The 22,308-nt window shown below is 58.3% G+C and overlaps 2 protein-coding genes across 2 annotated transcripts; one reads left to right on the top strand and one right to left on the bottom strand.

Annotated features, from left to right (window-relative positions):
• Positions 1 to 645: 645 nt before the first annotated feature.
• On the top strand, positions 646 to 5,777 carry FEV (FEV transcription factor, ETS family member). Its single transcript, XM_056496336.1, has 3 exons — positions 646 to 731; positions 1,686 to 1,760; positions 4,136 to 5,777. Exons 1-3 carry the CDS (start codon positions 680 to 682, stop codon positions 4,645 to 4,647), a joined length of 639 nt encoding a protein of 212 aa, XP_056352311.1. The 5' UTR covers positions 646 to 679; the 3' UTR covers positions 4,648 to 5,777.
• A 6,163-nt stretch (positions 5,778 to 11,940) lies between these two features.
• On the bottom strand, positions 11,941 to 13,905 carry CDK5R2 (cyclin dependent kinase 5 regulatory subunit 2). The gene has a single exon (XM_056496457.1). It carries the CDS (start codon positions 13,796 to 13,798, stop codon positions 12,836 to 12,838), a length of 963 nt encoding a protein of 320 aa, XP_056352432.1. The 5' UTR covers positions 13,799 to 13,905; the 3' UTR covers positions 11,941 to 12,835.
• Positions 13,906 to 22,308: the final 8,403 nt, after the last annotated feature.

A 22,308-nucleotide genomic window follows, 5' to 3' on the forward strand; every position in this document is an offset into this window, starting at 1 on the left:
CCTCCCCAAAACCCTGGGCACTGCAAAGGAACCCCATGACCATTGTCCTGGAGGCGGAGGGACCTGGTGGGGGCTCACCCGGCCCACCCCAGGGCCCTGCGAACTCCGAGGAGACCCCAGGACTGTGCTGGTGATGCTGGAGCTGGGCGAGGGGCAGGCACGGACCCCGCGGGCAGCAGCACGGAGAGCCGGACGCCAGGGGACAGCGCCGGGGCTGCTGCCGGTGCCGGCAGCGAGAGCCGGGTCCAGGCGATGCTGGCCCAGCGGCCGGGCCCGGGCAGTCTCCAGGCAGTGTCCGAGCCCGCTCCCAGCTGGGATGTCAGCCGTGTTTGCGAAGAGTTAAGGAGGCGGAAGAGGCAGGAAGCGGCCCGAACCGCTCTCCATAGAAACCCGCGGCCGTGATTAAAGTCTGATGCGGGCCCGATAGCAGGGGGAGGGAGGGGGGGGCAGCGCCCGCTTTAATTACAGCGGAGGAAATTGCTGGAGCCGGGGCCCCAGCCCCTGCGAGTTGCCTGGAAACTCCCCCCTCCCCCGCTTCCCCCGGCCCCTGCCCGTCCCCTGCCCGTCCCGCTGCCATTTATTCGCCATCAGCTGCTCCCTGATAAAGTGGAATAATAATAATAATAATAGGGGCAGGAATATTAAAACATGCAGCCCGCGGGCCGCCCCCACAGCTGCCATGAGACACGGCACCGGAGCGGTGCCACTGCTGCTCAACATGTACCTGCCAGGTACGGGCGGATCCCTCGGCCGCTGCCCCGCCGCAGCGCCGTGCGCCGCACAGCGCCCAGCCCCTGCCCGCCCTGTCCCGCTGAGGCCCTGGGGCTCTCCTCTGCCCCATCTCCTTCCAGCGCCCGCCCTGTTATGCCCTCTCCTTCTGTCCATTCTATTTTCCTGCCCTCCAGCACCACAACCATCCCTTCCTTCTTCCTTTCAGCTGCCCTCACAGCTTTCCACACTTGCACACTCCTCTTCCCGTCCTTCATCCACTCACTGTCACCCTGTCCTTCCATCTCTTCATCCTTCCTTCTCTTCTTCCAACCCATCTTTTCACCTACCCTCCCCTTGTTCTTCCATCCATCCTTCCACCCCACCCACTTGTCCCTGCATCCCCCTTTCCATCCCTGCTACCAGCCAACCCCTCCATCTACCCAGTGTCCCTTCCATCAGCCTGTATTCCCATCATCTTATCCATTACCTGCCCTTCCATCCATCCATCTCTCTCACTTTCTTTCCTCCATCTACCCACTCACCATCGTCTCTTCTGTACTTCCATCCATTCACCCATCTCCTTCCTTCCTTCTATCCATCTATCCATTTATCTCTCCTTTCCGCAGCGGTCCACTCCCCAGATGCCGACAGACATTCTTGCTTCCACCCGCCGCTCCTGTCACCCATCCTGCCACCCATCTGCCTCCTCTCCCTCTCCCCCTGACCCACAGCTCTCTCCCTCACTCCCTCTCTCTTCCCTACCCCAGCCCGCGGGTTCTTCTATTCCTATTTAAAAGCTTCCCCGGCTGGGTCGGAAATCGGATTTCCTTTTTCCTGGACGCGTTTCCTGGCTTCGCCGCAGCGGCGGGGCAGGCGAGGGGGAGCGGCCGGGGGCTGCGGGGACGCTGCCCGCGGGTGGGCGCTGGGGGGTCCAGCCCTCCCTCCACCCCACCCGCGCCCCCTTTTTCCCCCAGATCCAGTCGGGGAAACTTTGTTCAAAGACGGGAAGAGCCAGGCGTGGGGGTCCCTCAGCCCCGGCGTGCAGAAAGGTAAGAGCACCGCTGCCCCTTCCCCTGCAGAGGCCCCGCTCCCCTCGGCCGGCACGGAGCGGGGACGTCCTGGGGCAGCCACCGGAGACCCTTTCGCGTCCTTTGCCGGGCACTGCCCATGCAGGACACGGCCACCGCGGAGCCCCCGCTCCCTGCTGCGAGTGCCCCGGGCTGGGAGCATCCTGCCGTCAATTCCCACGGGAACAGCGGCGAACCCCGACGGTCGGAAGCTCCCGTCCCGTAGCATCAGTGGGGAGCGGGGTACTCATCCCCCCGAGCCCCGCAGCGGGGAGAGTGCAGGGTCCTAACTCCGGTCTCCCAGGAGCTTCGGGACATCCGACGAGGAGGGAGCTGCCACCCATCCCGGGAGCGGGGCGGGCTAATCCGGGCTAGGGAGATCCGTTCCTGCGAGTGGAGAGGAGAGTTGAGACATCATTCGTGAGGGAGCTGCCAGTGAAGTGCTGGGGCTCGGACAGGGCTGGGGAGTGATGGGTCCCTGGGAACCGGAGCCATCCATCTGGAACAACCCGCACAGGGGTCACGGGCATCGGCCAGCGCTGGCCAGGGAGCAGCCTGGAGCCTGGTTTGGTTTGGGCTGTGTAGCTTTCCTGTTTGCTAGGAGGCAGAGACCAGGGGTGCTCCGAGCAGGAAAAATGGACCCTTGGTTTAGTGGCAGGAGAGGGAGAAAAGATGGAAACGGGGGAACCCATTTGCCTGTGCACTGCAGGCTGCCCAGCCATACTCTAAACACTGTGCTGCAGTGAGGAGGATCTTTTTGGGTGCGTGGATATTTCCTTAGGGAGCTCTCAGGTGCATTATCACTGAACCCTGCAGCAGGAAGGATTGAGCCTCACCACCCCACCCAGATGCAGCCCACAACACCTGCCTGACCTCCTGGCATGGGGTGGAACACCCACGGGTGGGAGATAGCTGGAAGCCAGGGAGGGGGCTGTGGTGATGGAGAAGAGGCAAGGGTTGCAGGTGCACCCTAGGGAGGAGAGATCCCCCACCTTGGTCCTAGGATGGGAAACTAGGGAATACAACACCTTGGAAAAACTGGGGCTCCACCACCTGGCTCGGGATGTCTGAGTGGGTTTTGGTGGAATGGGGATGGATGGGGAAGAGCTGCTCACTGCTTCTTCTAGAGCAAGATACAGGGAGCACCAGATAATATAGGCGGGTCTAAAACAAGCAGAACAAGGTGGGTTTTTTGTGGGAAAAGTAGCAGAGCTGTAGAACTTCTTGCTGCTGAGGTGCCAAACCTCTATACAGGGTCCAAGCACCTTTAGACAAAATAATGGTAGAAGAGCACAGGGATAACTGCAAAGGCACATCATCTGCTCTGGAAAGAGACTGTGCTGCAAGGACTTGCAGCAGGAGCAGCAATGTGCAGGGAATGCTGCTCAGAGGAGCAGAGTGGGGTGTCTAGGTAAGTGCAGGGCTGCTCTGCAGGGTGGCTGGGTCCCAGCAGTAGGAATCCTCCTTGTCCAAAAGTCCAGATTCCCTCTCCTCTCATGACCTCTTGCCAGACTCGATGGACCATGTCCTTGTGCCTCACCATGGGCATGTCGAGGTGTGCCAGGCTCCAGTGTGTGCACAGGGCACCACGAGCACCCACTGAGGATACTCCTAGTGCGAGCTGCAGATGCAATGGCCATGGCTCAGGGAGGACATTTTTCCTCTGGAAATAAGGATCATTGAGCCTGATTCAAAGCCACAGTAGGTCATGCTGTGTCCTCGTCTGTCCCTCCCCTACACCCATCTGTGTCTCTCTGCAGTGTAGTTCAGTTCAGTGTTGCACCCTGACTTGAGCTGACCATGGAGATGTCTGTGCAGGGCACAGTGTCCCTAGAGCAGGGGCTGTGTTGTGACACCAGCCTGGTTTCAAGCAGACACGGCAGTAGGGAATATTCGTGTTGGGATAGATCTGGGTTCTGCCAAGGTATGTCCTTCTTGGGACTGCCAATTAAAGAGCAAGGCCACGTCCTCCTGTGAAAACAAACAAGCAGGTATTCATCTTCAGTGGTGTATGAATGTGGGTGGGAGGCATGGGGAGACTCTGGGTCCAGATCCTGCAGATCCTTGGGATGGAGTAGGAGTGCTCAGAGGTCAACACTGCAATCCTCCATCCCAAGGTGCAGGGGTGTAGGGGTGTCTCATATCTGGGGTGTAGGATGGGGCTGGGATGCTCCAAAGGAGACATAGCCTTGTTCCCATCTTATGTGTCTAAAGCAGGGAAGATGCAAAGAGGTGCAGCCAAAACCTGGGTGCGGGAGAGGGCAACAGAGCAGTGGGTCAAGGGGATTGGGGCACATGCTGTCCCTCACCTCGTGCCCTGGGAGGGAGCTTTAACCTCTCTGGGGCCCGCCTTGCAGGCAGCGGGCAGATCCAGCTGTGGCAGTTCCTGCTGGAGCTGCTTTCGGACCGGGCCAACCTGAACTGCATCGCCTGGGAAGGCACCAACGGGGAGTTCAAGCTGATCGACCCTGACGAGGTGGCGCGGCGCTGGGGCGAGCGGAAGAGCAAGCCCAACATGAATTACGACAAGCTGAGCCGGGCGCTGCGCTACTACTACGACAAGAACATCATGACCAAGGTCCACGGCAAGCGCTACGCCTACAAGTTCGACTTCCACGGGCTGGCACAGGTGTGCCAGCCAACCACCCCCGACCACACTCTCTACAAATTCCAGGGCAACCTGGCACCACTGCCCTTCTCGGGCATCTCCAAACTCAACCTCATGACCTCGGGAGTGACACCGGCTGGCTTCTCCTACTGGCCTGGCTCCAGCCCGTCCCTCTACCCCGGGCACGGGCTCCAGCCCTCAGCCTCCTTCAGTGCCATGGCAGCCTCCCACCTCAACAACATGAACAACCATTACCATTAGAGGCTCAGCTGTGCCATGTGGATGCTCCATGTCCCTGGCAGCATGGGGCTGTGGATTTGGGAAGCTCAGCGGGGAGGGATGGGGGATGGGATTGTGCCCTGCTCTCACTTGCCCCCTTTTAGGTTTGATCTGGTGTGGGGTATGGGGGTTGCTTGTAGGATAGCTGGGTTGGTTCTCTGATGTGGGTGGCTGGAGGAGGGAAGCCACCTGAATTTAAGATGAGGAAGTATCCATGATCCTGGGAACAGATGTGGATACCCAAAGCAGGGTGTGAATGGAAGGAAAAACCATGGGCTCCTCACTTGGCAGGGACTGCCCCACCTTTGCTCTGCAACTTGCTGCTCACTCCGTGAATGTCCTTAGCTCTGCCCACAGCCTGTGCCTGTCCTCCCATTCCCTGCAGAGGGGCACCAGGAGCTCGGGCCCAGGGAAGCTGTGTCCATGAATGAAGGTCCCACTGAGCAGGGACAAGGAAAGATAACCTTTCTTGACCACTTGGACCCCTCACCTTTGTCTCCAAAGGCTTCCTTTCCTCCATCCCTCCTATATCTGCTGCCTGAAGGCAGCTTCCTTCAGACCTCAGGAGAAGCCTTGGTCCAGAGAGCAGATACTTTCTATGGGTTCACTCATACCCAGGGCAGGGCTCTGGGGCTGGAGGTGCCAGGGGCAAGTGTGGGGCTCTCTGCCAGTCCTCAGGGCAAGGCCAGAGCCTGGAGGCAGCACAGCCTGGTCTCTGCAATTCTGCCCTCTCCCCAGTGCCCAAGGATCACACCACAGACCGTCCCTGACACCCTGCACACAAGCCCATGTCCTGCTCATCACTTCCAAGATTAATGTTCCATTTTTACTCCAATTTTAGCCCCTCGCATGCTGGGCTTGGTGGGACACCCTCCCTAAGTGGGAACAAGGGACAAGGCAGCGTGGGTGGTGGAGCAGAAGAAGGGATGACAGCAGGACTAGGAGCCCCAGGCACCGAGGGGCAGCCCTGGGAGTCTCTCTGGGTTCAAGGAGCTGCCTCCATCATCTGGAGCAGGACTTTGGCCCAGTGGATGCAGAAGAGCTGGGCACACTGAGCTCCGCACTGGCTGGGGGGTGGGATTGGTCTTCAATAAAACAGAGAGGTGCTGTGACCTGTGTCCTCTCCTGTCTGAAGGGAGCTGGCAAGAGGGGGAGCCACACAGCAAATCCTCTCCCATCTGAGCCAGAACGCCTTCAGGGCTGGGATGGGAAGGATGTGGCCATTGTCTGCATCATGTTCCTTCAGGCATCACTTGTGGTTCTTACAGTCCTTACAAAGAGATAGGACAGAGCTGGAAACCTCTGGATTACTTGAGACACCCCTTCAGGGAAGTCACATATGCTGTTCTCAGGCCCCATGCTTGCAACAGGGGTCAAACTGGCTGTGTAAGGGGGACTCATGCAACTACCCAGCCCATGCAAGGAGTGTTCAGCCCCCACCTCCTCTCCTTTCATAACCCAGATCACAGCAGTTCCCAGATCTGAGGGCTCCATGCTGCCCCTTCTGCATCCCTCCAGGGTTTGGTCACTGTCATAGCTGTGGTGGCATCTGCTCCAATGCATCCCTACTGCCCTAATCAGCTTAAGGGAGTGGGATCTGATGTCAGTGTGTCCTCTGGGGAGGGCTCAGGCTGGGAAGTGGAGGGGGGCCTGATGCTGCTAGCAGAGAGCCCATGAGAGCTAAAGGAGTGGTAGGGACTGGGTGGGAGGCTATCCCTACCTCCAGGGTTTCTGAGTGTTGCACAGACTGGTTCCCAGGGACGGCAGGAGGGGAAGTGAGGGGGAAAATGAGTAGTTACCCCCAGGCAAGCAGCGCCAAGATAGGCTGGACACATCCCTTGCCCCAAAGTTTCACTTTGCAAGGACAAAATGGGGGAAATGGCCACAACTGGCTCCCTCAGAGATGGGGCAGAGGGCTGTGCCCTCGGGGGGGAGCCTGCTTCAGGGCTTAGGTAACTGCGTGACGCAGGGCAGCACACGGATTAAGGGATGTGGGTCACTAGTAGCTCCTCCCTCCCCCCCTTTCCCGTCCCTCTGCCAGCGTCTGCACCAGGTGAGTCCAGCCCCCGCCTCACGCCCGACCTTGCAGCCAGGATCCCTGATGGACTGAGGCGGGACGTGCTAGGGGGAAAGGGCACTTACCTTTTCGGGGAGGGAGGATGCCGCACACACCCAGCGCAACAGGCTGCGGCTGGCGGCTCGCTCCGCTCCGAGCTCCGCTGGCACAGCCCCGCCGCTCTGTCCCCAGGGTGCGGCGCCAAGCGCCGGGCACCAGCTCCCCGGGGACGGCAGCCGGCAGGGAAGCGGGAGGGAGCGGGGAACACCCGTGCGGGACTGCGCCAGCGATGCTCCTGCCTGCCGGAGGATGCAGCCGATGTCACCATGGCAACTCGGGATGCTCCATCCCCAGCGCCACCGGGAGCCACCTCCCCGCACCACACGTTGAGCTTATCGGAGGGCTGAACAGAGCAGCGCCTTCACCCCACCCAGCCTCCCCCCTCCCCAGAGCCCTGTCTGACCCAGTCCGCCAGCACCGCTGCTTTCTGCAGGTTTCTTCAGCCACCCAAACCACCGGCTCGGAGCAGACTGCAGCAAAATCCTGCCAATGGGCAGGCAGGGCCGAGCCCGGCACAGCTCCCCCTGGAACATCATCCCTGGCCCCAGCCGGGGTGCCCAGCCCGGGGGGCAGGTGGGGGAGCACCGTCTCTGGCAGTGGGGTGTACCAGCTGGTGGGGAGCCGATTTTAGGGGGCTGACAGCTGCACTCAGTGCACCCCCGGGCTTCCAAACTACCTGTGGGGAGTCCTTGGGTGCCCCATGTAGGGTGAGATGGGGAACACAGTCCCAAAGGGTTTCCCTATGCTGGGAAGACTGAGGGAGCAGAGCAAATGGCCTGGCAGCTTCCTCTGATGCCCTGTGATTAAAGGAAAAATGACTTTTTTTCCTACCAAAAAAAAAAAAAAAAAAAATTAAATGTATCTTTGTATCTGGCTTTGCTCAGAGGGCAAGAGGGCTGCCCTGATCTCAGCCTCTTGCCATCATGACAGGGGATCCCTCCAACTCCTCCAAAATCTTCCAGCCCCCCTGCAATGGATTAGTTCCTCTCTTATTTTAGTGAAGCCATGTTGCCACTTTCTTCATTTCTCATGCTGGGGAGAGCCTTTTCAATACAGCCAGGCCATTCTGCCCTGGGGGACACAGTCTGCCTCCCTGCCCACTCTCTGCACCCTCACCAGCTCTCCCAGCTCCCACCTTTTTTGTTTTCTCCTCATGCCAGCTGCACTGGCGCCCCAGCCCCCTACCCCCAAGCTGCTGACTCACACCCTCTCTCCAGACACCACCTTCTTTTGGCCTGGCTCCCTGCAAAGTGCTTCGTGACTTAGTGTGGCTCAGCCAGAGCCTGCAGGTGCAGGCAGTCAGGCTCCAAAATCCCGTGTGAAGTCCCTCCAAGGAAGCAACAGTGATGCTTACAAACAATGCTTTGTTGCTTGCCAATGTGCTGAGTCTGGAGCTGTACTGCCACCATAAACCCAAACCTCGTCCCTGCTGCCACCAGATCTCTGGTGCCCATCAGGGGCAGCCAGGGAGAGTGTCCTGGTGCCACTGCTGCCCAGCTGTACACTGAGACCTTGGTGGGGACTTTGCTGAGGGCAGGAGCTGAGTAGCAGGAAGACTGGATTAATGTGCTAATTCCAGATTATGCTCTAATGCAGGACTTCTGATGAGGGAGCAGTCCCTGTTCCAGCCCAGGGGACACTCACTCCCTGGGAAAGACTCCCCATATCTGCCCTGGGTCACAGCTTGGTTCTGCCTGCTGTCCCCTAAGGAGCTAAGTCCTCAGAAGTGATGAAGAATGGTAAGACAGGCAGGACACAGAGCACAGGGAAACCTCCATGCTCAGCTCTCAGTGAGCTGGAGGTAATGACCCAGACTACGCAGCCCTGGCCTTCTGCTTTGCCAGGCCCTGTGGCAGAAGGATTAACCATCACAGCAGGGCTCCAAGGTAGCCAGTTCCCCTTCCTCACCTGCCCCAGCCTCCTGGCACAGAGCTGTCCTCAGTCTATGCTCCTCCTTCCCAAACACGTCAGCCAGGCAAGGCCACAAGCCATGCTTTGGCTACACTGGGAGCCACACTGTTTGCCATCCCACCTCCCTCAGACTCATGCCTGCCACTGGGCCACCCTAGGCACAAGCAGAGTTCTTGCAGGTTTCCATCCAACCTGGATGTGTCTTCCATCAGATGAGCCCCTGTGGCAGCATCCTGCCCTTCCCTGCATACAAACAAATATCTCATCAGCCAATTTAGTCTGAGACCTGTCATACTCTCTCTGCCATGTGTTACCATCTCCCCAGATCATTTTGCCCACATGTTCCCCCACAGACACCCCATCAGCAGCTGTGACTGAAGTCCCATGGAGCAGGGAGGCACCAGAGACCTGCACACACAAGCCATCCCCTTTTCAACAGGGTAGCAACAGCCCAAATCTGCAATGGAGCCAGTGTTTGAGGAGCTCCCACTAAGGCAGAAGAGAACCTCCCACTTCCATCTGCCTCGAGGAACATGTTAGTCATCATCCTTGCAGGCAAATGAGGAAAGGCTTGTGCAGAAAGCTGGGCCAAGGCAGGTCCTTCACCAGCCATGCAGGTGCTGGGTCTGCATCATCCAGAATATTTTCCTCCCATGGAGCATCTCCGAGTCATTCTGGGGGATGATGACAACTCTTAATAGCAAAAACACAACTTGCCTGCTGTTTGTCTGGCAGGAAGAGGCATGGCTTGCCAAGCTGGCTGCTCCAGCTGCCTGTCACCTCTCCATGCCCCAGTGCCATGGCCAGCTCATCTAACCCATGGAGCTTGCTCCACAGACAGAGCAGACAGGCAAGGAAAGTCCCATAGAGCTTTTCCCATGATTCCAGGTAGAAACTCCCTTTTCCATGTGTGACTATGCATCCTTGGGATCCACTGCCACCCAGCGTGCATCTCAGAGCCCTTTGGGGCACCTTTGGGAAGGAAGATAAGGGTGTTTTGGCCTGAGAAGAGACCTTCTTGGGGCAGGAGGGGCTGAACCCACTGCAGGCTGCAGTGCCCACCTCTGCTGCTGCAATGTGGAGAAGATGGGACACCCACTGTGAGGCATGGAAAGGAAATGTGTTGCTGCTGGCAGAATTTCAAACTAGGAAAGTACTGGGATCCCTCACCTGGATCCCTGCAGTGACTGATCACTGATTTGGCCCTGTTGCTCTACCTCCAGGTTGCAAACCCAATGTGAACCTTCCCATCCCTGCAAACCCAGACATTGGCTTGATGGCTGCCCAGCCCCTCCTGAGAGGGTCTCAGTCCCTCACTGCTCCTCAGAGAGCACTGGCAGCTGCAGGGATCACAAGTTTGGAGACAAGCTCTATCCATTCCCCTTGATGCTGTCCAATAGCTGGCTCCTGAGTCCAGACCATCAATCATGCAGGGGCACAGGAGTCTGGCATGTCAAATCACAGTTTTAGAAAGGGAAAAACCAAATTCCCTAGCCTGAGATTCTCACCTTCAGTACCCAGCCCTGCTTGTGTTCTCTCACGTCTCCTTTGCCTTGGGGGGGAGCAGAAAGCTCCCAGACATGGTAAGACTAGTGTTACCCTTGCCTCACTCCTCTCAGCAGCTTGACAAGGTCCTCTGGGGTAAGGAAAACCAGACATGCCTCCCTCCCTCCAGTAAGGCTCTGGCTGAGCCAATGATGCATATTTAAATGCATGGGAGCATCTAAGCTCTTCTCTCATTCCTTGACATTTCCAGAGACTCCAAGCTGTCTTCAATTACCAGTCTGCAATTAGCTCTTCCTAAATCCCCCAGTGAGGTCTAGGACTCTTAATCAATGAAACACAAGGGAGGAAGGGGAGGACGTGGCCTCACTGCAGCTGGAAGCTTTGTAAAAGGCTGGGGCTTGAAGCTGGAATAACCCTGTGAGTGTCTCTAAGGAGATCTGTAGGGTGGGAAAATCCTCTAGTGCTGGGAGGTTGTTCAGGTCTGGGGAGGAGACTCCATAAAGCCCTGCAGCTGGGAATAGAGATCACTGGACAAACACCACAGCTCAGGGTGGAAATAGTGATACCAGTGGCTCAGGTGTTACCCTGAGATGCAGCAGAACCCCTCACTGTGCCTCAGTTTCCCTTTCTGCAAAGGCTGATAAGGGAGAGTCAGGGCTCTCCCAGTAGCCCCATAGGAGCTATAAGGCTCCAATTCCACCACTTTAAGCCAAAGTTACCTTTCTCATGACAAGATGTGGTTCTGGTTGGGGTGGGTTGTGAATGCCTTGTGGCCCAGACAGCTCACCACAAGGTGACATGAATGTCAATCTAAAGGCATGGACAAGAGCATTCATTAGGAGAGGAAGGACGGGAGCAGCATCGGTCTCGTTGGGTTTACACAGCCATGGAAAAGCCTTGCACAGCACCCTGCCAGGTCAGCCCCCGTCACAGGGACATCTGTGCTGTCTTCCTGGCAGCACAGCTTTGCCTGAATGAGCCAGATTGGGCCTAATTAGCAGCTCTGCTGATGCACACAAAGGTAGAGAGAATCCAGCTTACCCTCTATGACCTGCAGAGCCAGAACAGCTCTTCCCAGTGGAGGGGAGCCCGAATGCCTGGCTCAGAGGGGCTGTGAAGCACTGGATGCAGACCCCAGCCAGAGAGCATGTGCAGCAGCTTCTGCTAAAGAAGCCCTGGCAAATTCAGTACCATGAAGCATAGCAACCGGTTTTTAAAAAGGCAAAGCTTTCCCATTCTCCACCCCTCTCCCTGGAGGTCTGCAGAAACACAGGGCTGGTAACAGGGATAGCAGCAGAGCTCCCACAGCCTGGTGTGCCAGGAAAAGGGAGCCCAGCCCTGCAGAGCAGAGGTAGGAAGGAATGAGGTGAGGGAGATTATAGCTTCAAGAAAAAGAAAACTAAATTAAAAAAAAAAAAAAAAATGGAGGTGACATGAACTGTAGCACCCTGTTTAAATTCAGCGTGGCAGACAGGCATCAGGAATTTCCATCTGGAATGGAGGAGGACAAGAGAGCTCACAAGGGTCCAAAAGACACTCAGGTGGACCAGGACTAGCCTTGGGCACAAAGAGGGGTGAAAATTTGAACCCCAACTCACACTAGGGAGTAAAACCCCCTTTGGGAACCAGGGCCCCCCATCCCTCTTGGGGAAGAGTGGGTCATGACCAGGAGCTTGGGGTACTACCCCAATTGCCCTTGCACCCCACAGCCCAGCAAGTCCAGGAGCCACCAGCAGGCCCATCCAGGCCACCTCTTTATTCTCCAGTGAAGCAAAGCAAGAGGAGAGGAGACCCCCCTCCCATAGCAAGCCCCTCCGTTTGGGCACCCTAGGCCTCCTCTGGCACATACCCCTCTTCCCGCAGCAAGCCAAGGGAGGGGAGGCATCACCCCCTGTTTCGGGGGGCACACCGGGGGGATTTACCCGCTGGGAGAGGCGTGGGCGTCCCCCCAGCGGCTCGAACAAAGGGGTATGGGGGCGGCTCCCGCGGGCTGAGGGCTGATCGCCCGTGCTGGGGGGCCATATACCACACGTGGGCGGGGGGAGTGGGGGGAAGGCATCGCCCGCAACACAGAGACCCCCGCAGCCTTGCCCGCAGTCCCCGCCTTTGTCTGCTCAGGCGCGGCAGCTCCAGCACCACGGACAGCACCGGGAGCGCTGCGGAGGCGCGGGGCGGCCCTGCCCGCGCCGGGGGACTCGCTCACATGCATCCTCTGCCTGGGGCACCCGCCACAACCCAAAATACCCCCCTCCCCGAGCCCTCCTACCCCCGGGCCCCCACATCCATTTTTTCACCCCTTTTTTCTAGAGAAAACGCATCCAGGAGCCTCCGCTCCTCCGCAGCCTCCCCCTCCCCCCCTTGGCGAAGGTGGGAGGGACAGCACTCCCCCTCCCCGGTCTTCACCGCCGCCTCGGTGCTCGGGAGCGCAGCCCCCGGCTGGGGTCGGAGGCGGGGAAGGAGAGCAGTCGGATCCGGAGCAGGGAGGGTCCAAGCAGCGTCTCCGTGGAACAGATGGCTGGGGAAGGAGGAAGGCGAGGAGGATGCGGGGGCAGGGGGGGGAATCCGACAGTCCTTCGCCTCCCCCGCCCCTCGGTGCGCGGACCCTTCCGCCCCCGGCGCCGGGGGCCCGGTACCTCCCTAGCGGTCCAGGCTGATCGTCCAGTGCTTGGACCCGTCTCCGCCCTCGCCCTCGCTCTTGAGGTCCTGGAAGAGTTGCGTGAAGTAGTGCGGGTCCGCGTTGATTCGCAGCATCTTGGCGCTGAGGCGCTGGATGATGCCCAGGCAGCGCTCCCAGAAGCGCCCCTTGTCTCCCTCCACCAGGAAGGGCTTGAGCGGGTAGGAGATCTCGTTGCCCATGTAGGAGTAGGCGAGATAGAGGCAGGTGAGGAAGGCGGCCTGCAGCTCGGCCTGGCTCCCGATGTCTTCGCCCCGCAGCGCTTCCCGGCACAGCAGGTAGACGAACACCAGGTTGGCCGGGGTGATGAAGCCCTGGTCCTGCCAGCCCTGCAGCAGCAGCGAGCGGTCCACGCTGCGAAACCACGAGATGAGTTCGCCGGGGCTCAGCTCCTTCAGGCGGTAGCAGCGGCGGCACACGAAGTCCCCCAAGCAGCGCAGCAGCTCGCCGGTGGACGCCTGCACCACCACGCGGCGCGGAGACCCCGCGGGGCGGCTGCCGGCCGGCGGCGGCGGCGGCGGCGGCTTTCCCCCGCCGGAGCCCGGGTGCAGCTCCTGCGGCGCCGAGGGCACCGTGGGCACAGGCACGGCTAGCGGGCCCTGCTTGGCGCCCTCGGCCGGCCCCACCACCGACTTGCGCAAGTTCTCGCGGTTGCGCTGCACCACCAGCGGGTCGGGCTGGCCCGGGGGCCCCCCCGGGGCCCCGCCGCCGGGTTTCGGCGTCACCTTCTTGGTGCTCTTCTTCTTCTTGGCCGAGGCGGCCACCAGCCGCTTCCAGGTTAGCGCCGAGATGAGCACGCCGGGCCGCTTCAGCCGGCTCTCGCCCTTGCCCGGCACCCTTCCCGGCGCCTTCTCGGCCAGCAGCCCCCCGCCGCCGCCGCCCTTGCCCGAGGAGGCGGCGGGGGAGAGGGAGAGCACCGTGCCCATGCTAACGCCGAGCGGGACAGGCGTGCGGGGGCCGGGGCGCCGGCACCGCCCATATGAGGCCGGGAGCTGCGGGGGAGGCGGCCCGCACCGGGGCCGCGGTGCCCGAGGATGCTCCGCCGCGCCCGCTCTGGGCTCCGCGCCCGCCGCTGCAGCCAGCCGCGGCCCCGCCGCTCCCCGCCTCCCCCCGCCGGCAGCCAATCGCCGCCGCACGGGCCCGGTGCGCCGCCCCTCGCCGGTGCGGGGCGCGGGGGGAGAGCGCGGCGCGGCTCTGCCCGGCGGCCGCCGCCCCGGCGTGACCTTCACCGGTGGGGCCGGCGCGGACGGGCTGCGACCTGCGACGCTGTCACAGCCCCCCAGCCCTTTGTGTCGGTGACGTGGGGGGGAAACGTGCTAGGGGTACATGGTGGGGAAGAAGAGCCTTTGAAAATGCTGGAGGAATGGCTGAGAAGGTGTGAGGACCAAGAAGAACGGGTGCTCAGAGGGCGGCTGGAGAAGGCTTGGGGTGGGTGCAAGGCTGGCTGTGACTCGGCCGCCTACATGAAAGGTTTAGGCTTGGTGGCCCAGCCTCATCTCTCCTGGAAACCAGCCCAGCCCTGGGCATGGCTCCGCAGGGAGTCAGAAGGTGCCACGGAGGAGCACTCCCATGACCTGTTGTGCAAGTGTGGGGTCCTTCACCCTCCCTGCCTCCTGCTCAGCTGTGGAAGGGAGATTTACCACCAGGCTGAGAGTCACCAGCATCAGGCCAAAGTCAGGGACCTTGGAGAAAGGAGATGAGACCACTGCCATGTTCCCAAGGCAAGACTTGCCAGCTCTGCTGCCCAAAGCTCCCAGACCCGCAGAGAAGGAGGGGAGGGAAGAGATGCTGCATTTCTGTGTCACTGCAATAAACCAGCCATGTGCATGAGCATAGATACTGCTTCTCCCTCTATGGATCAGAGCATGCCATAGGTGTTGCTGCCTCTCCATGCAGGAAGATTCCCCTTGTATTTCTCATGAGCTGCAGCCTTGATTTCTGTGATGGGTATCAGGCATCCATTAAGAGCAAAACATCCCAATTGCAGGGACTGCTACCACAAGTGAAGCACTGGGAGAGGCAGCTGGAAAAGGTTTCAGGGAGAATGTCTCAAGGATGCATATTGGTACAGCATTTTATGTGTGAAATCACACGTCGTTGCCAGGATGTAGCTGCTGCTGGATGGATCCAGGCTAACAGGCGGTAATGAATTATCAGCTGGGAGGAGCTAAACCAGCCCACCCTCTCCCCTCCCCACTTCCTCCTGCACTGCTGGTGCTGGAGGTGTTTGCAAAGAAAGCGCAGACTGGGGGCCATGTTTCAGGCTTCCAGACTGGCCTCCTGATGCCCGGGGCTGACTTGCCCCTCTGGGGGTAGGGGAGAGGCTATGCCCTCTGGGCCATGGCAGGGAAGAAGAGCAAAGTCTCATTCCCACATATCCTGCACTGTGGTCAGCTGCCATCCCTGCAATGGCATCTGCAAAGAGCAGGCACACAGACCCTCAGATGCAGAGGTTTGCTTTGGGAGTGGCCAGAACCAAAGTGGATCTGGGCCAGCATTACCTGCTCAAGGCTAGCTTAGGCTGGGCTGAAGTAACCATGAGGATTTGGTAAAGGGGTACAAATACAGAGGAAGAAAATCAGGACAAGGTTCTTGATGACAATCAAGTGAGCACCTTTGAATATACGTAGCTGATTTCAATCTAGCCAAGAAGCTGGAGGAGCCCTAGGGAGGGAATAGGAAGGAGCTTGTTGTCTTTGCTCTCTTTGCATGTTTAAGGATTTTCTGGTGTGCACATGTGGTCTCATCAAAAACCCACAGCTTTTTCAGGTGAGGAAGCAGAGACCTTTCTGCATACTACTTGCTCCTGTTGCGGTAAAATTGCTCTCAGTTCACTTCACACAAAACCTCCCCCACATTGTGCGAGCTCTCCCAAAGTGGCTTCCCAGAACTCATTCATAAAGGTTATTTCTACTTGGCAATGATGAGCTGGACTTCACAGCAGAGGCCAGAGAGTTCCCCAGCCCTGGCTGGGCTTGTGGTTGCTGCACCACTCTGCTCAGTGTGCGTGCACCTCCTACCACTCCCAAGAGGGGACATTTGGCTTTAAAAATCCAGCTCAGGGCTGTTTAGTGATGCAGCTCAAGGCCTCAGCTATGAGCAGCAGAAGAGCTCCAGGGCATTATTCCCTTCCTGCTTGCAGCTTGTGTCCTGCTGCGGCAGCAGCTCTGGGGTAGAGGAGGTCAGCGGCCCCTAGTTCTTCTCCAAGACAGCATTGCTGACAGTGGCAAGAGCTTCCTGCAAGCACTATGGAATTACCCAAGCCCCACAAGAACAGCAGGATGTTTCTTATCTAGGTAAAGAAGCAGCTTTGCAGCTTACATGGGAGGCAGCTGCACTTCCATGTGAAAGAGGAGGATCTTTTTCCCCACTCTTCAGTTTTATTCTCCCGGCTCAAGCCCTGAGGCTGGCAGGCAATGATAGAGCACAAGCTACATCCTTGAGACCATCTCTTCTTGGCCTCTTTCTTGGTCAACTGCTAGGGGAAGGCACAAAACAGGAAGGAAGGGCAGCACTTCCCTTCCCCAAGGAATCTGGGTTCCCACCCCAGGCAGCAGGAATGACATGCCCCCAGATGAAAGGGATGAATGAGGTAGATCTTCAGGCACAGTTGGTCTCAAAGCTCTCAGACTTTTGCCCTTGGCTAAATCTTCAGGTATTGGTGGGGTGGATTTGCAGGGACACTTTTGGCATACACAGATCCTCTGTGACTAAGGGTCACTCTAGCAGGGCAACAAATACTTCAGTGACCTGCTAGCACCAACAAAGGGATGCTTTCTTGTCTAAGACCCTAATCTGGGCCATGTAAAGGGGTATCCCTGTCCTGAATGTGAATATCCCTGTTCCAGATGGGAAGTTGGAGCACTCTGGTTCCCAGCACATCTGACAGGGCTCTAGGGATGGAGACAGGTGGGAAGACAGCAGCATCAGGGGACAGAAGCTGGTGTAAAACCAGTACTGTAAATAGTACTGAAAATAGTCTTTGAGAGAGCTGCAGGATCCACACAGTTCCCTGTGGGTGCCTGGCAGTTTCTTTCTCTGCTTCACCTGACCTGAGCCTCCCACTGCACAGAGCTGTGCAGCTTTGTCTGCCTGGTTCAGGTGGGAGCAGCTCAGGCCTTGGCTAAGCTCATGCCAACCGTCACATCCTCTCCAAACCATCTCTGGCATGATGTTTCCATGCTGGGGCTCTGGCACAGAAATGTATAAGCTCTCAGCCTGGGACAGAGCAGCTCTCTCAGCACCCCCACAACATAAAAGGCATTTTGGGGGGTCCAGGGCCCCCTAGTCAACTTCCAAGCTAGTGAGCTATTGATGAGTCCTGGCTTAAAGCAGTTGGCACGTCCCCCTGCCTGCTACAGAATGATGAATGGGCATGTGTTTGCTGGCTGGCTAGAGCTGTTCTTTAATAGCTCACTTGCTGTGCCGTGGTCTGTCTGTACTGGCAAAGGCAGGCAGGGAAAGGACTGTCTCCCTGGCGGCAGCTGGCCAGCCAGCTCCTGCCCTGCTTTGCCCGTGGAGACAGAGCTCAGTCTTGGTACATCTCTCAGTGAGCGGGTCTGACAGCCCTGATGCTCCCCCTCCCCAGGCCGCTCAGCAGACAGATCCCAGCAGAGTCCTGGCTGTGTTGGGAGCCCTGGGGCTGGGAAGCCTCAGAGGACCTGGCTGGCAGGATGTCTGCAGTGCCCAGGGAGGAGAACTGGCTTGTGCTTCTGAGCGTCCCAGCCCAGGCATCTCTCCCTTTTCCATTCCTGATTACCTTCCACCTGTCTCCTGTCCCCATCCCAGCCCTCAAGGGCAGGGGGCTGCAGCTGGGGGTCCACCAGAGCCTACCCTGCAATACCTGCTTAGTGTGGCTGAAGGAGCTTGTGCAGTCGGTCCTGGATTCCCACAGCAGAGTGAAGCAGCACAGTCAAGTCAAGCAGCCCTGTTGCAGTCCCTGGAGAGAAGCTATTTTTGTCCTGCCATTTGCTGAACGGTGGTGATGGGAATGGCTCAGAGAGCTGGAGAAATGCAGTTTCTTTAGGTGGAAAACATGCAAGGCAGAGCCGGGCTTGAATCCAGATGAAATCATATGTCTGCTGCCTAATCTATGGGCAGAGATGGGTCCTAGCACTGGGATGCTGGTGGGAGAGGCAGGGCAGTCCTTGCTGACACAGGAGTGAGGATGTGGATTTATTGCCACCAAAGCGATGCTTCCAGCCCACATCCCTCACAGGGCTGCTGCCACTAAAGCCCTTAGGGAAGAAGCTGTAAGCACTGAGTGGAATAGGAAGGAATAACTGGGAAGTACCAAGTATCGCCATGGGCTGTTTAAATGCCTGCCAGCACATCTGTAAGGTCTGGTGGCAGGAGAGCCGCAGGGTGATAGAGGTTGATGAAGGGCTAATTCCCTGCCTGCCTCCGCCCCCTCTGCTTTGGGGATACCGGCTGTCAGGGGCACTGGCATAGCTGTGGGGACATTCCGCAGCTCTGAGGAAAAGCGTCTGGTTGCCCATTTGGTGTTTGTGGTTCCTTCCTGCTCTCTGCCACCTGCGAAGACCCAGCACCCCCCAACGCGCCAGAAGCTGGGAGCATGCCTGGGGTCTCCTGGCAGTGAAACAGCTGCGAGTGAGCGGCTGAGGACTGTGCTGGGATGGAAGGGATGCCACAGGACGTTGTGCTTGCAGAGAATCCTGCGGGAAGAGGCCAAAGGGAAACATGGGGCAACGAAAGCATCTGTGCAAGTATCTTCCTTGGCGGTCAGCAAAGATTTACCCAGGGTTTATTCCGGGTGTTGAGCCCAAGACCCCTGATTTCTAGGTGGGAGTAGTTCCCACACCTCCCTGGCTGGCAGGAGCTGAACAATCCCTCGGGATTGCTTCCGTCTGGCAGGCAGGCGGCTGCCTTTATTTAATCTCTCCTGCAGGCACACGGGACGCTCAGTAGGCGAAGGGCAGGTTGTGGGGGCACAGCTGGCTCTGCAGCAGCTCTCCTGCTGCTCTCTGCCCAGTCTGCATGCATGTGCAGATGCAGCTGCACACTTGCAGCAGCGTGTGCATCCACAGGTCAGTGCTGCCTCAGCATTCCGAAGTGCTGGAGCATCCCAAGCGCTGGGACGAGGCTGCATCCCCTGGCTCTGATTCCCAGCGGTCACTGGGAAGGCGGAGCCATAAACTCCAGCTCTTGGGGCGCCGTGTCGCGGCGCGGTGGCCAAAGGGACTCGGTGACATTTGGGGGGCTGGCTGTCCACCAGGTGGAGCTGCACCCCACGTTTTGATGCTGCCGGTGTGGCCCTGGGCCAACCTGGTCTCTTGCTTCTTTTCCCCATCCTGGCAAGGAGGGACCTGGCCTTTGCCAGCCCTCCCGGTCATGCACACGGGCAAGCATGCACGTCATGTACACATGCTCTGGTGACAAGTGCTGACCCCCATTAGCCCACTTGCCCAGCAGGAATTGCCTGCTTGCAAGTAGACAGTGGATATTGACACAGTCTTTTGGAAGCCTTCTCCTCAACAGCGACACAAGGAGACTTGGGAGATTGTCCTCAGTGGTGTTCTGGTGTCACATTTTTACAGGGCTTGGGGCTAACTGCATGCACTGCACAGAGGATGGGGTGAGTCCCAGCCCCTGCCAAGCTCTTCATGTAAAGTGGATCTTGCTCCTTCTAGTCGAGTGTGGATGCCTAAGGATGCCCTTACGCTCTGGAGCTGCTGCTGGCCATGCCATCAGCTCTGCTCTGACCAGTGATAGAGTTCCAGGCTGTGTGCCCTGTGGCCGTCTGCTGGAGCACTGCTGCTCTGTGAGATCAAAAGGGCCATGAGGACCTCTGGGATAAGGGCCTGCATTTGCCAGTCCCTGCACCAAACACTGGCAGCCTGAAATCCAGCTGCCTCAGCTTTGAGGGGTTCAGGTGTAAATGTTTCTGTGATGATACCATAACTCCCAAAGTTTGACACCCACCAGACTCCTTACAGCCCTGGACCTGCCTCATGAAACTGAGACCTGGAAGATCCCCTGGCCAAGCAATCCACCATGCCTTCCTTTCTCCCCTAATGCTTGCCAGTCCCATGAAGGGTTCCCATCCCTGACTGTCCCTTGTCCTTCCATGGCACCCCCAGTGTAGGACTGGGAAGGCAGGATGCTGGAGAGGGTCTGTCTGCCCTCGGTCATGGCCAGACTGGGGCCTGGAGGAGAGTCTGTTCCTTGCCTGGTGGGATGCTGTCAAGCCTGGTCTGCGGTGGAAGCGAGGGAGGCAGCTGTACAGGAAATAATCATGGCTTGTTCCAAGATTAAATCACTGGCGGGAGTGCGAGAGAGGATAAAAGGAGCCGTCTGTCGTTAGAGGGAATATTAACCCGGCAGCGGGTCGGGAGGGGGGAGAACTTTATTCCTTGCACTTGCTGGCTGCCAGGCCCACTGTGCACACAGGGCTCAGCACTGACAGCATCTCTCAGCAGGACAAGTGCCCTCCCTCCCCAGTTCAGCCTACATCACTGGCCCTTTTCCCTCCCTGCTCCAGGGATGTAAGCTTCTCTGAGCAGGGCAGAAGAAAGATTTTCAGAGAAGCTGGGAAACTGAGGCAGGATTGTGCTGCATGTCTGACACCACACGGAGGCACCGAACCTCTCTGTCCCTCTGTACATTGCTCTTTGCCCTGCCCAGGTCAGGTCTTCTCCCAGTTCCTGTGGGTGAGCTCAGCATGGCACAAAAGGTTCTTGTTTGGTCTGGCCCTTATCAGAGACCTGCCTCGAGGCCCTTCGGCATGGGAGCTGGGCTGGAGCTGCAGCAGGTGAGGCCAAGAGCAAGGGACAGGGCAGAGGGAAAACAAGAGACCAGCTGCAAAGGGGTGAGCTGGCTGGGAGATAAGATAGAGGGAGAAATGCAAAATATGATGTGTGGCAGGCAGGAGGGAACGTGGGAAACTACAGGGCACCTTGGGTCAGCCCAGCTGGGAGACACACTTAACAGGTCAGAGCCTTTGGGGGAGCCAGCCAGCCCTGGTGACAACTCCAGTGCTGCTCATGTCCCCTTGGGCTGGGACCTGCCTTCAGCCTTGTGATAGCTGAGATGGGACCCCAAGACCCCTGTTCCCTGGTGACCCTCAGCTGCTCCAGGGCTGTGTGGGGACTCAGCACGGCCCTGGAGAGCTGTCACAGCCCTGCTGCTGGGGTTGCTGCAGGGAGGAAAGCCATGTTCTCTGGGCCTGCTCAGGGCTGCCTTTTACAGGCTGTCCTGTGCCAGGATAAACAGCCCCATGGGGTTGGGGTTTGTAGCAAGTGGTTGATGAAAGCCTGTGGCCCTGTGCTTAGGACTTCCTTCCCTTTGAAGGAAGAGGCCTGGCAAGGTCCCAAGCAAGAATATCTCAGTTCCTTCCCCCTCATCTTTTCTTTTCCCTCACAACCCACTGCCTCTCCAGCTGAGGCCTGGGCTGAGGTAGGAAGATGAGCTATCCTTGGCTGCCTGGTCCAGCCTGGTGCAACCCAGCGAAGTCAAGCCCTTGCCCCCATACAGGTTGAAGCCCTCAGTGTTCAGTTTTCCCACATGTGGAAGTCTGGCTGTGTGTAAACTACTTGAGCCTGGTCTGATTTCACCTCACCAGCTTCCTTTATTAGCCTGCTTCTCCTCTGAGGGAAGTCATTTGAGAAAGGCCAGTGCTGTTGGGAGAAGTCAAGGCAGCAATTTCCCCCCCAGCACAGCAGAAATACTCAGCATGCACAGTTGCCTCCTCAGCATCACAGTCAGTGCTGGCAGTGCCAATGGGTTCTTGCTGCTGGTTGCTGCTCATCCCTTGGGCTCCAGATTTAGCCATTCCTGCTGCTCCTCCTCACTAAGAGAAGGCTCCCATGGCACCTGTTCCACAGTACCAGGTGTGGCTGAGATCTGCAGGGGTATGCACATATGTCCCCCAGCACCTCCCAGTAGCTCCCACCTCTTGTGCTCTGGACAGAGTACCTGGAATGGATGGAAACCCTGCAAGCTCATCCAGAGATCATTGCAGGCTTGCACCCAGGGCAGGTTTGGCCCTGCTGCACACAAACCCCAGCAGCCGTTGCCAAGACGCTGCAATTTCCAGGCTGACATCAAAAGCAGCTGGGGATTGGCTTGCACACGCTCCCACACAGCACATCCTCTCTGTTTTATGAGTGATGTTTTACAACATAAGTGCTGCTATATTAAGCCATGCATCTAACTGGAAAAACAGGAGATGGAGAAGCAAAAGCAGCTACCTCAGTGCCCACAGATGCTTTAACAGTGTGTGAGTCCTCCTCCTGCTCGGGTGTTTGCCTACCTCTATCCCCTTGCCTGGCCTTACTGCAGGCAAGAGGCAGGCATGGGCACCTTGCCCCACACAGCTTGCCCTTGGGCATTGGATGGGGTGTTCTCCTACCTGCTGAACTCCCCATCCCCCAGCTCTGCTCTGGGAGTGGGCAGGAACAGCAAAATGGGGCCAGTT

The sequence above is a fragment of the Oenanthe melanoleuca genome, chromosome 7, assembly GCF_029582105.1.
Source record: "Oenanthe melanoleuca isolate GR-GAL-2019-014 chromosome 7, OMel1.0, whole genome shotgun sequence".
In the NCBI taxonomy this organism is placed as follows: domain Eukaryota; kingdom Metazoa; phylum Chordata; class Aves; order Passeriformes; family Muscicapidae; genus Oenanthe; species Oenanthe melanoleuca.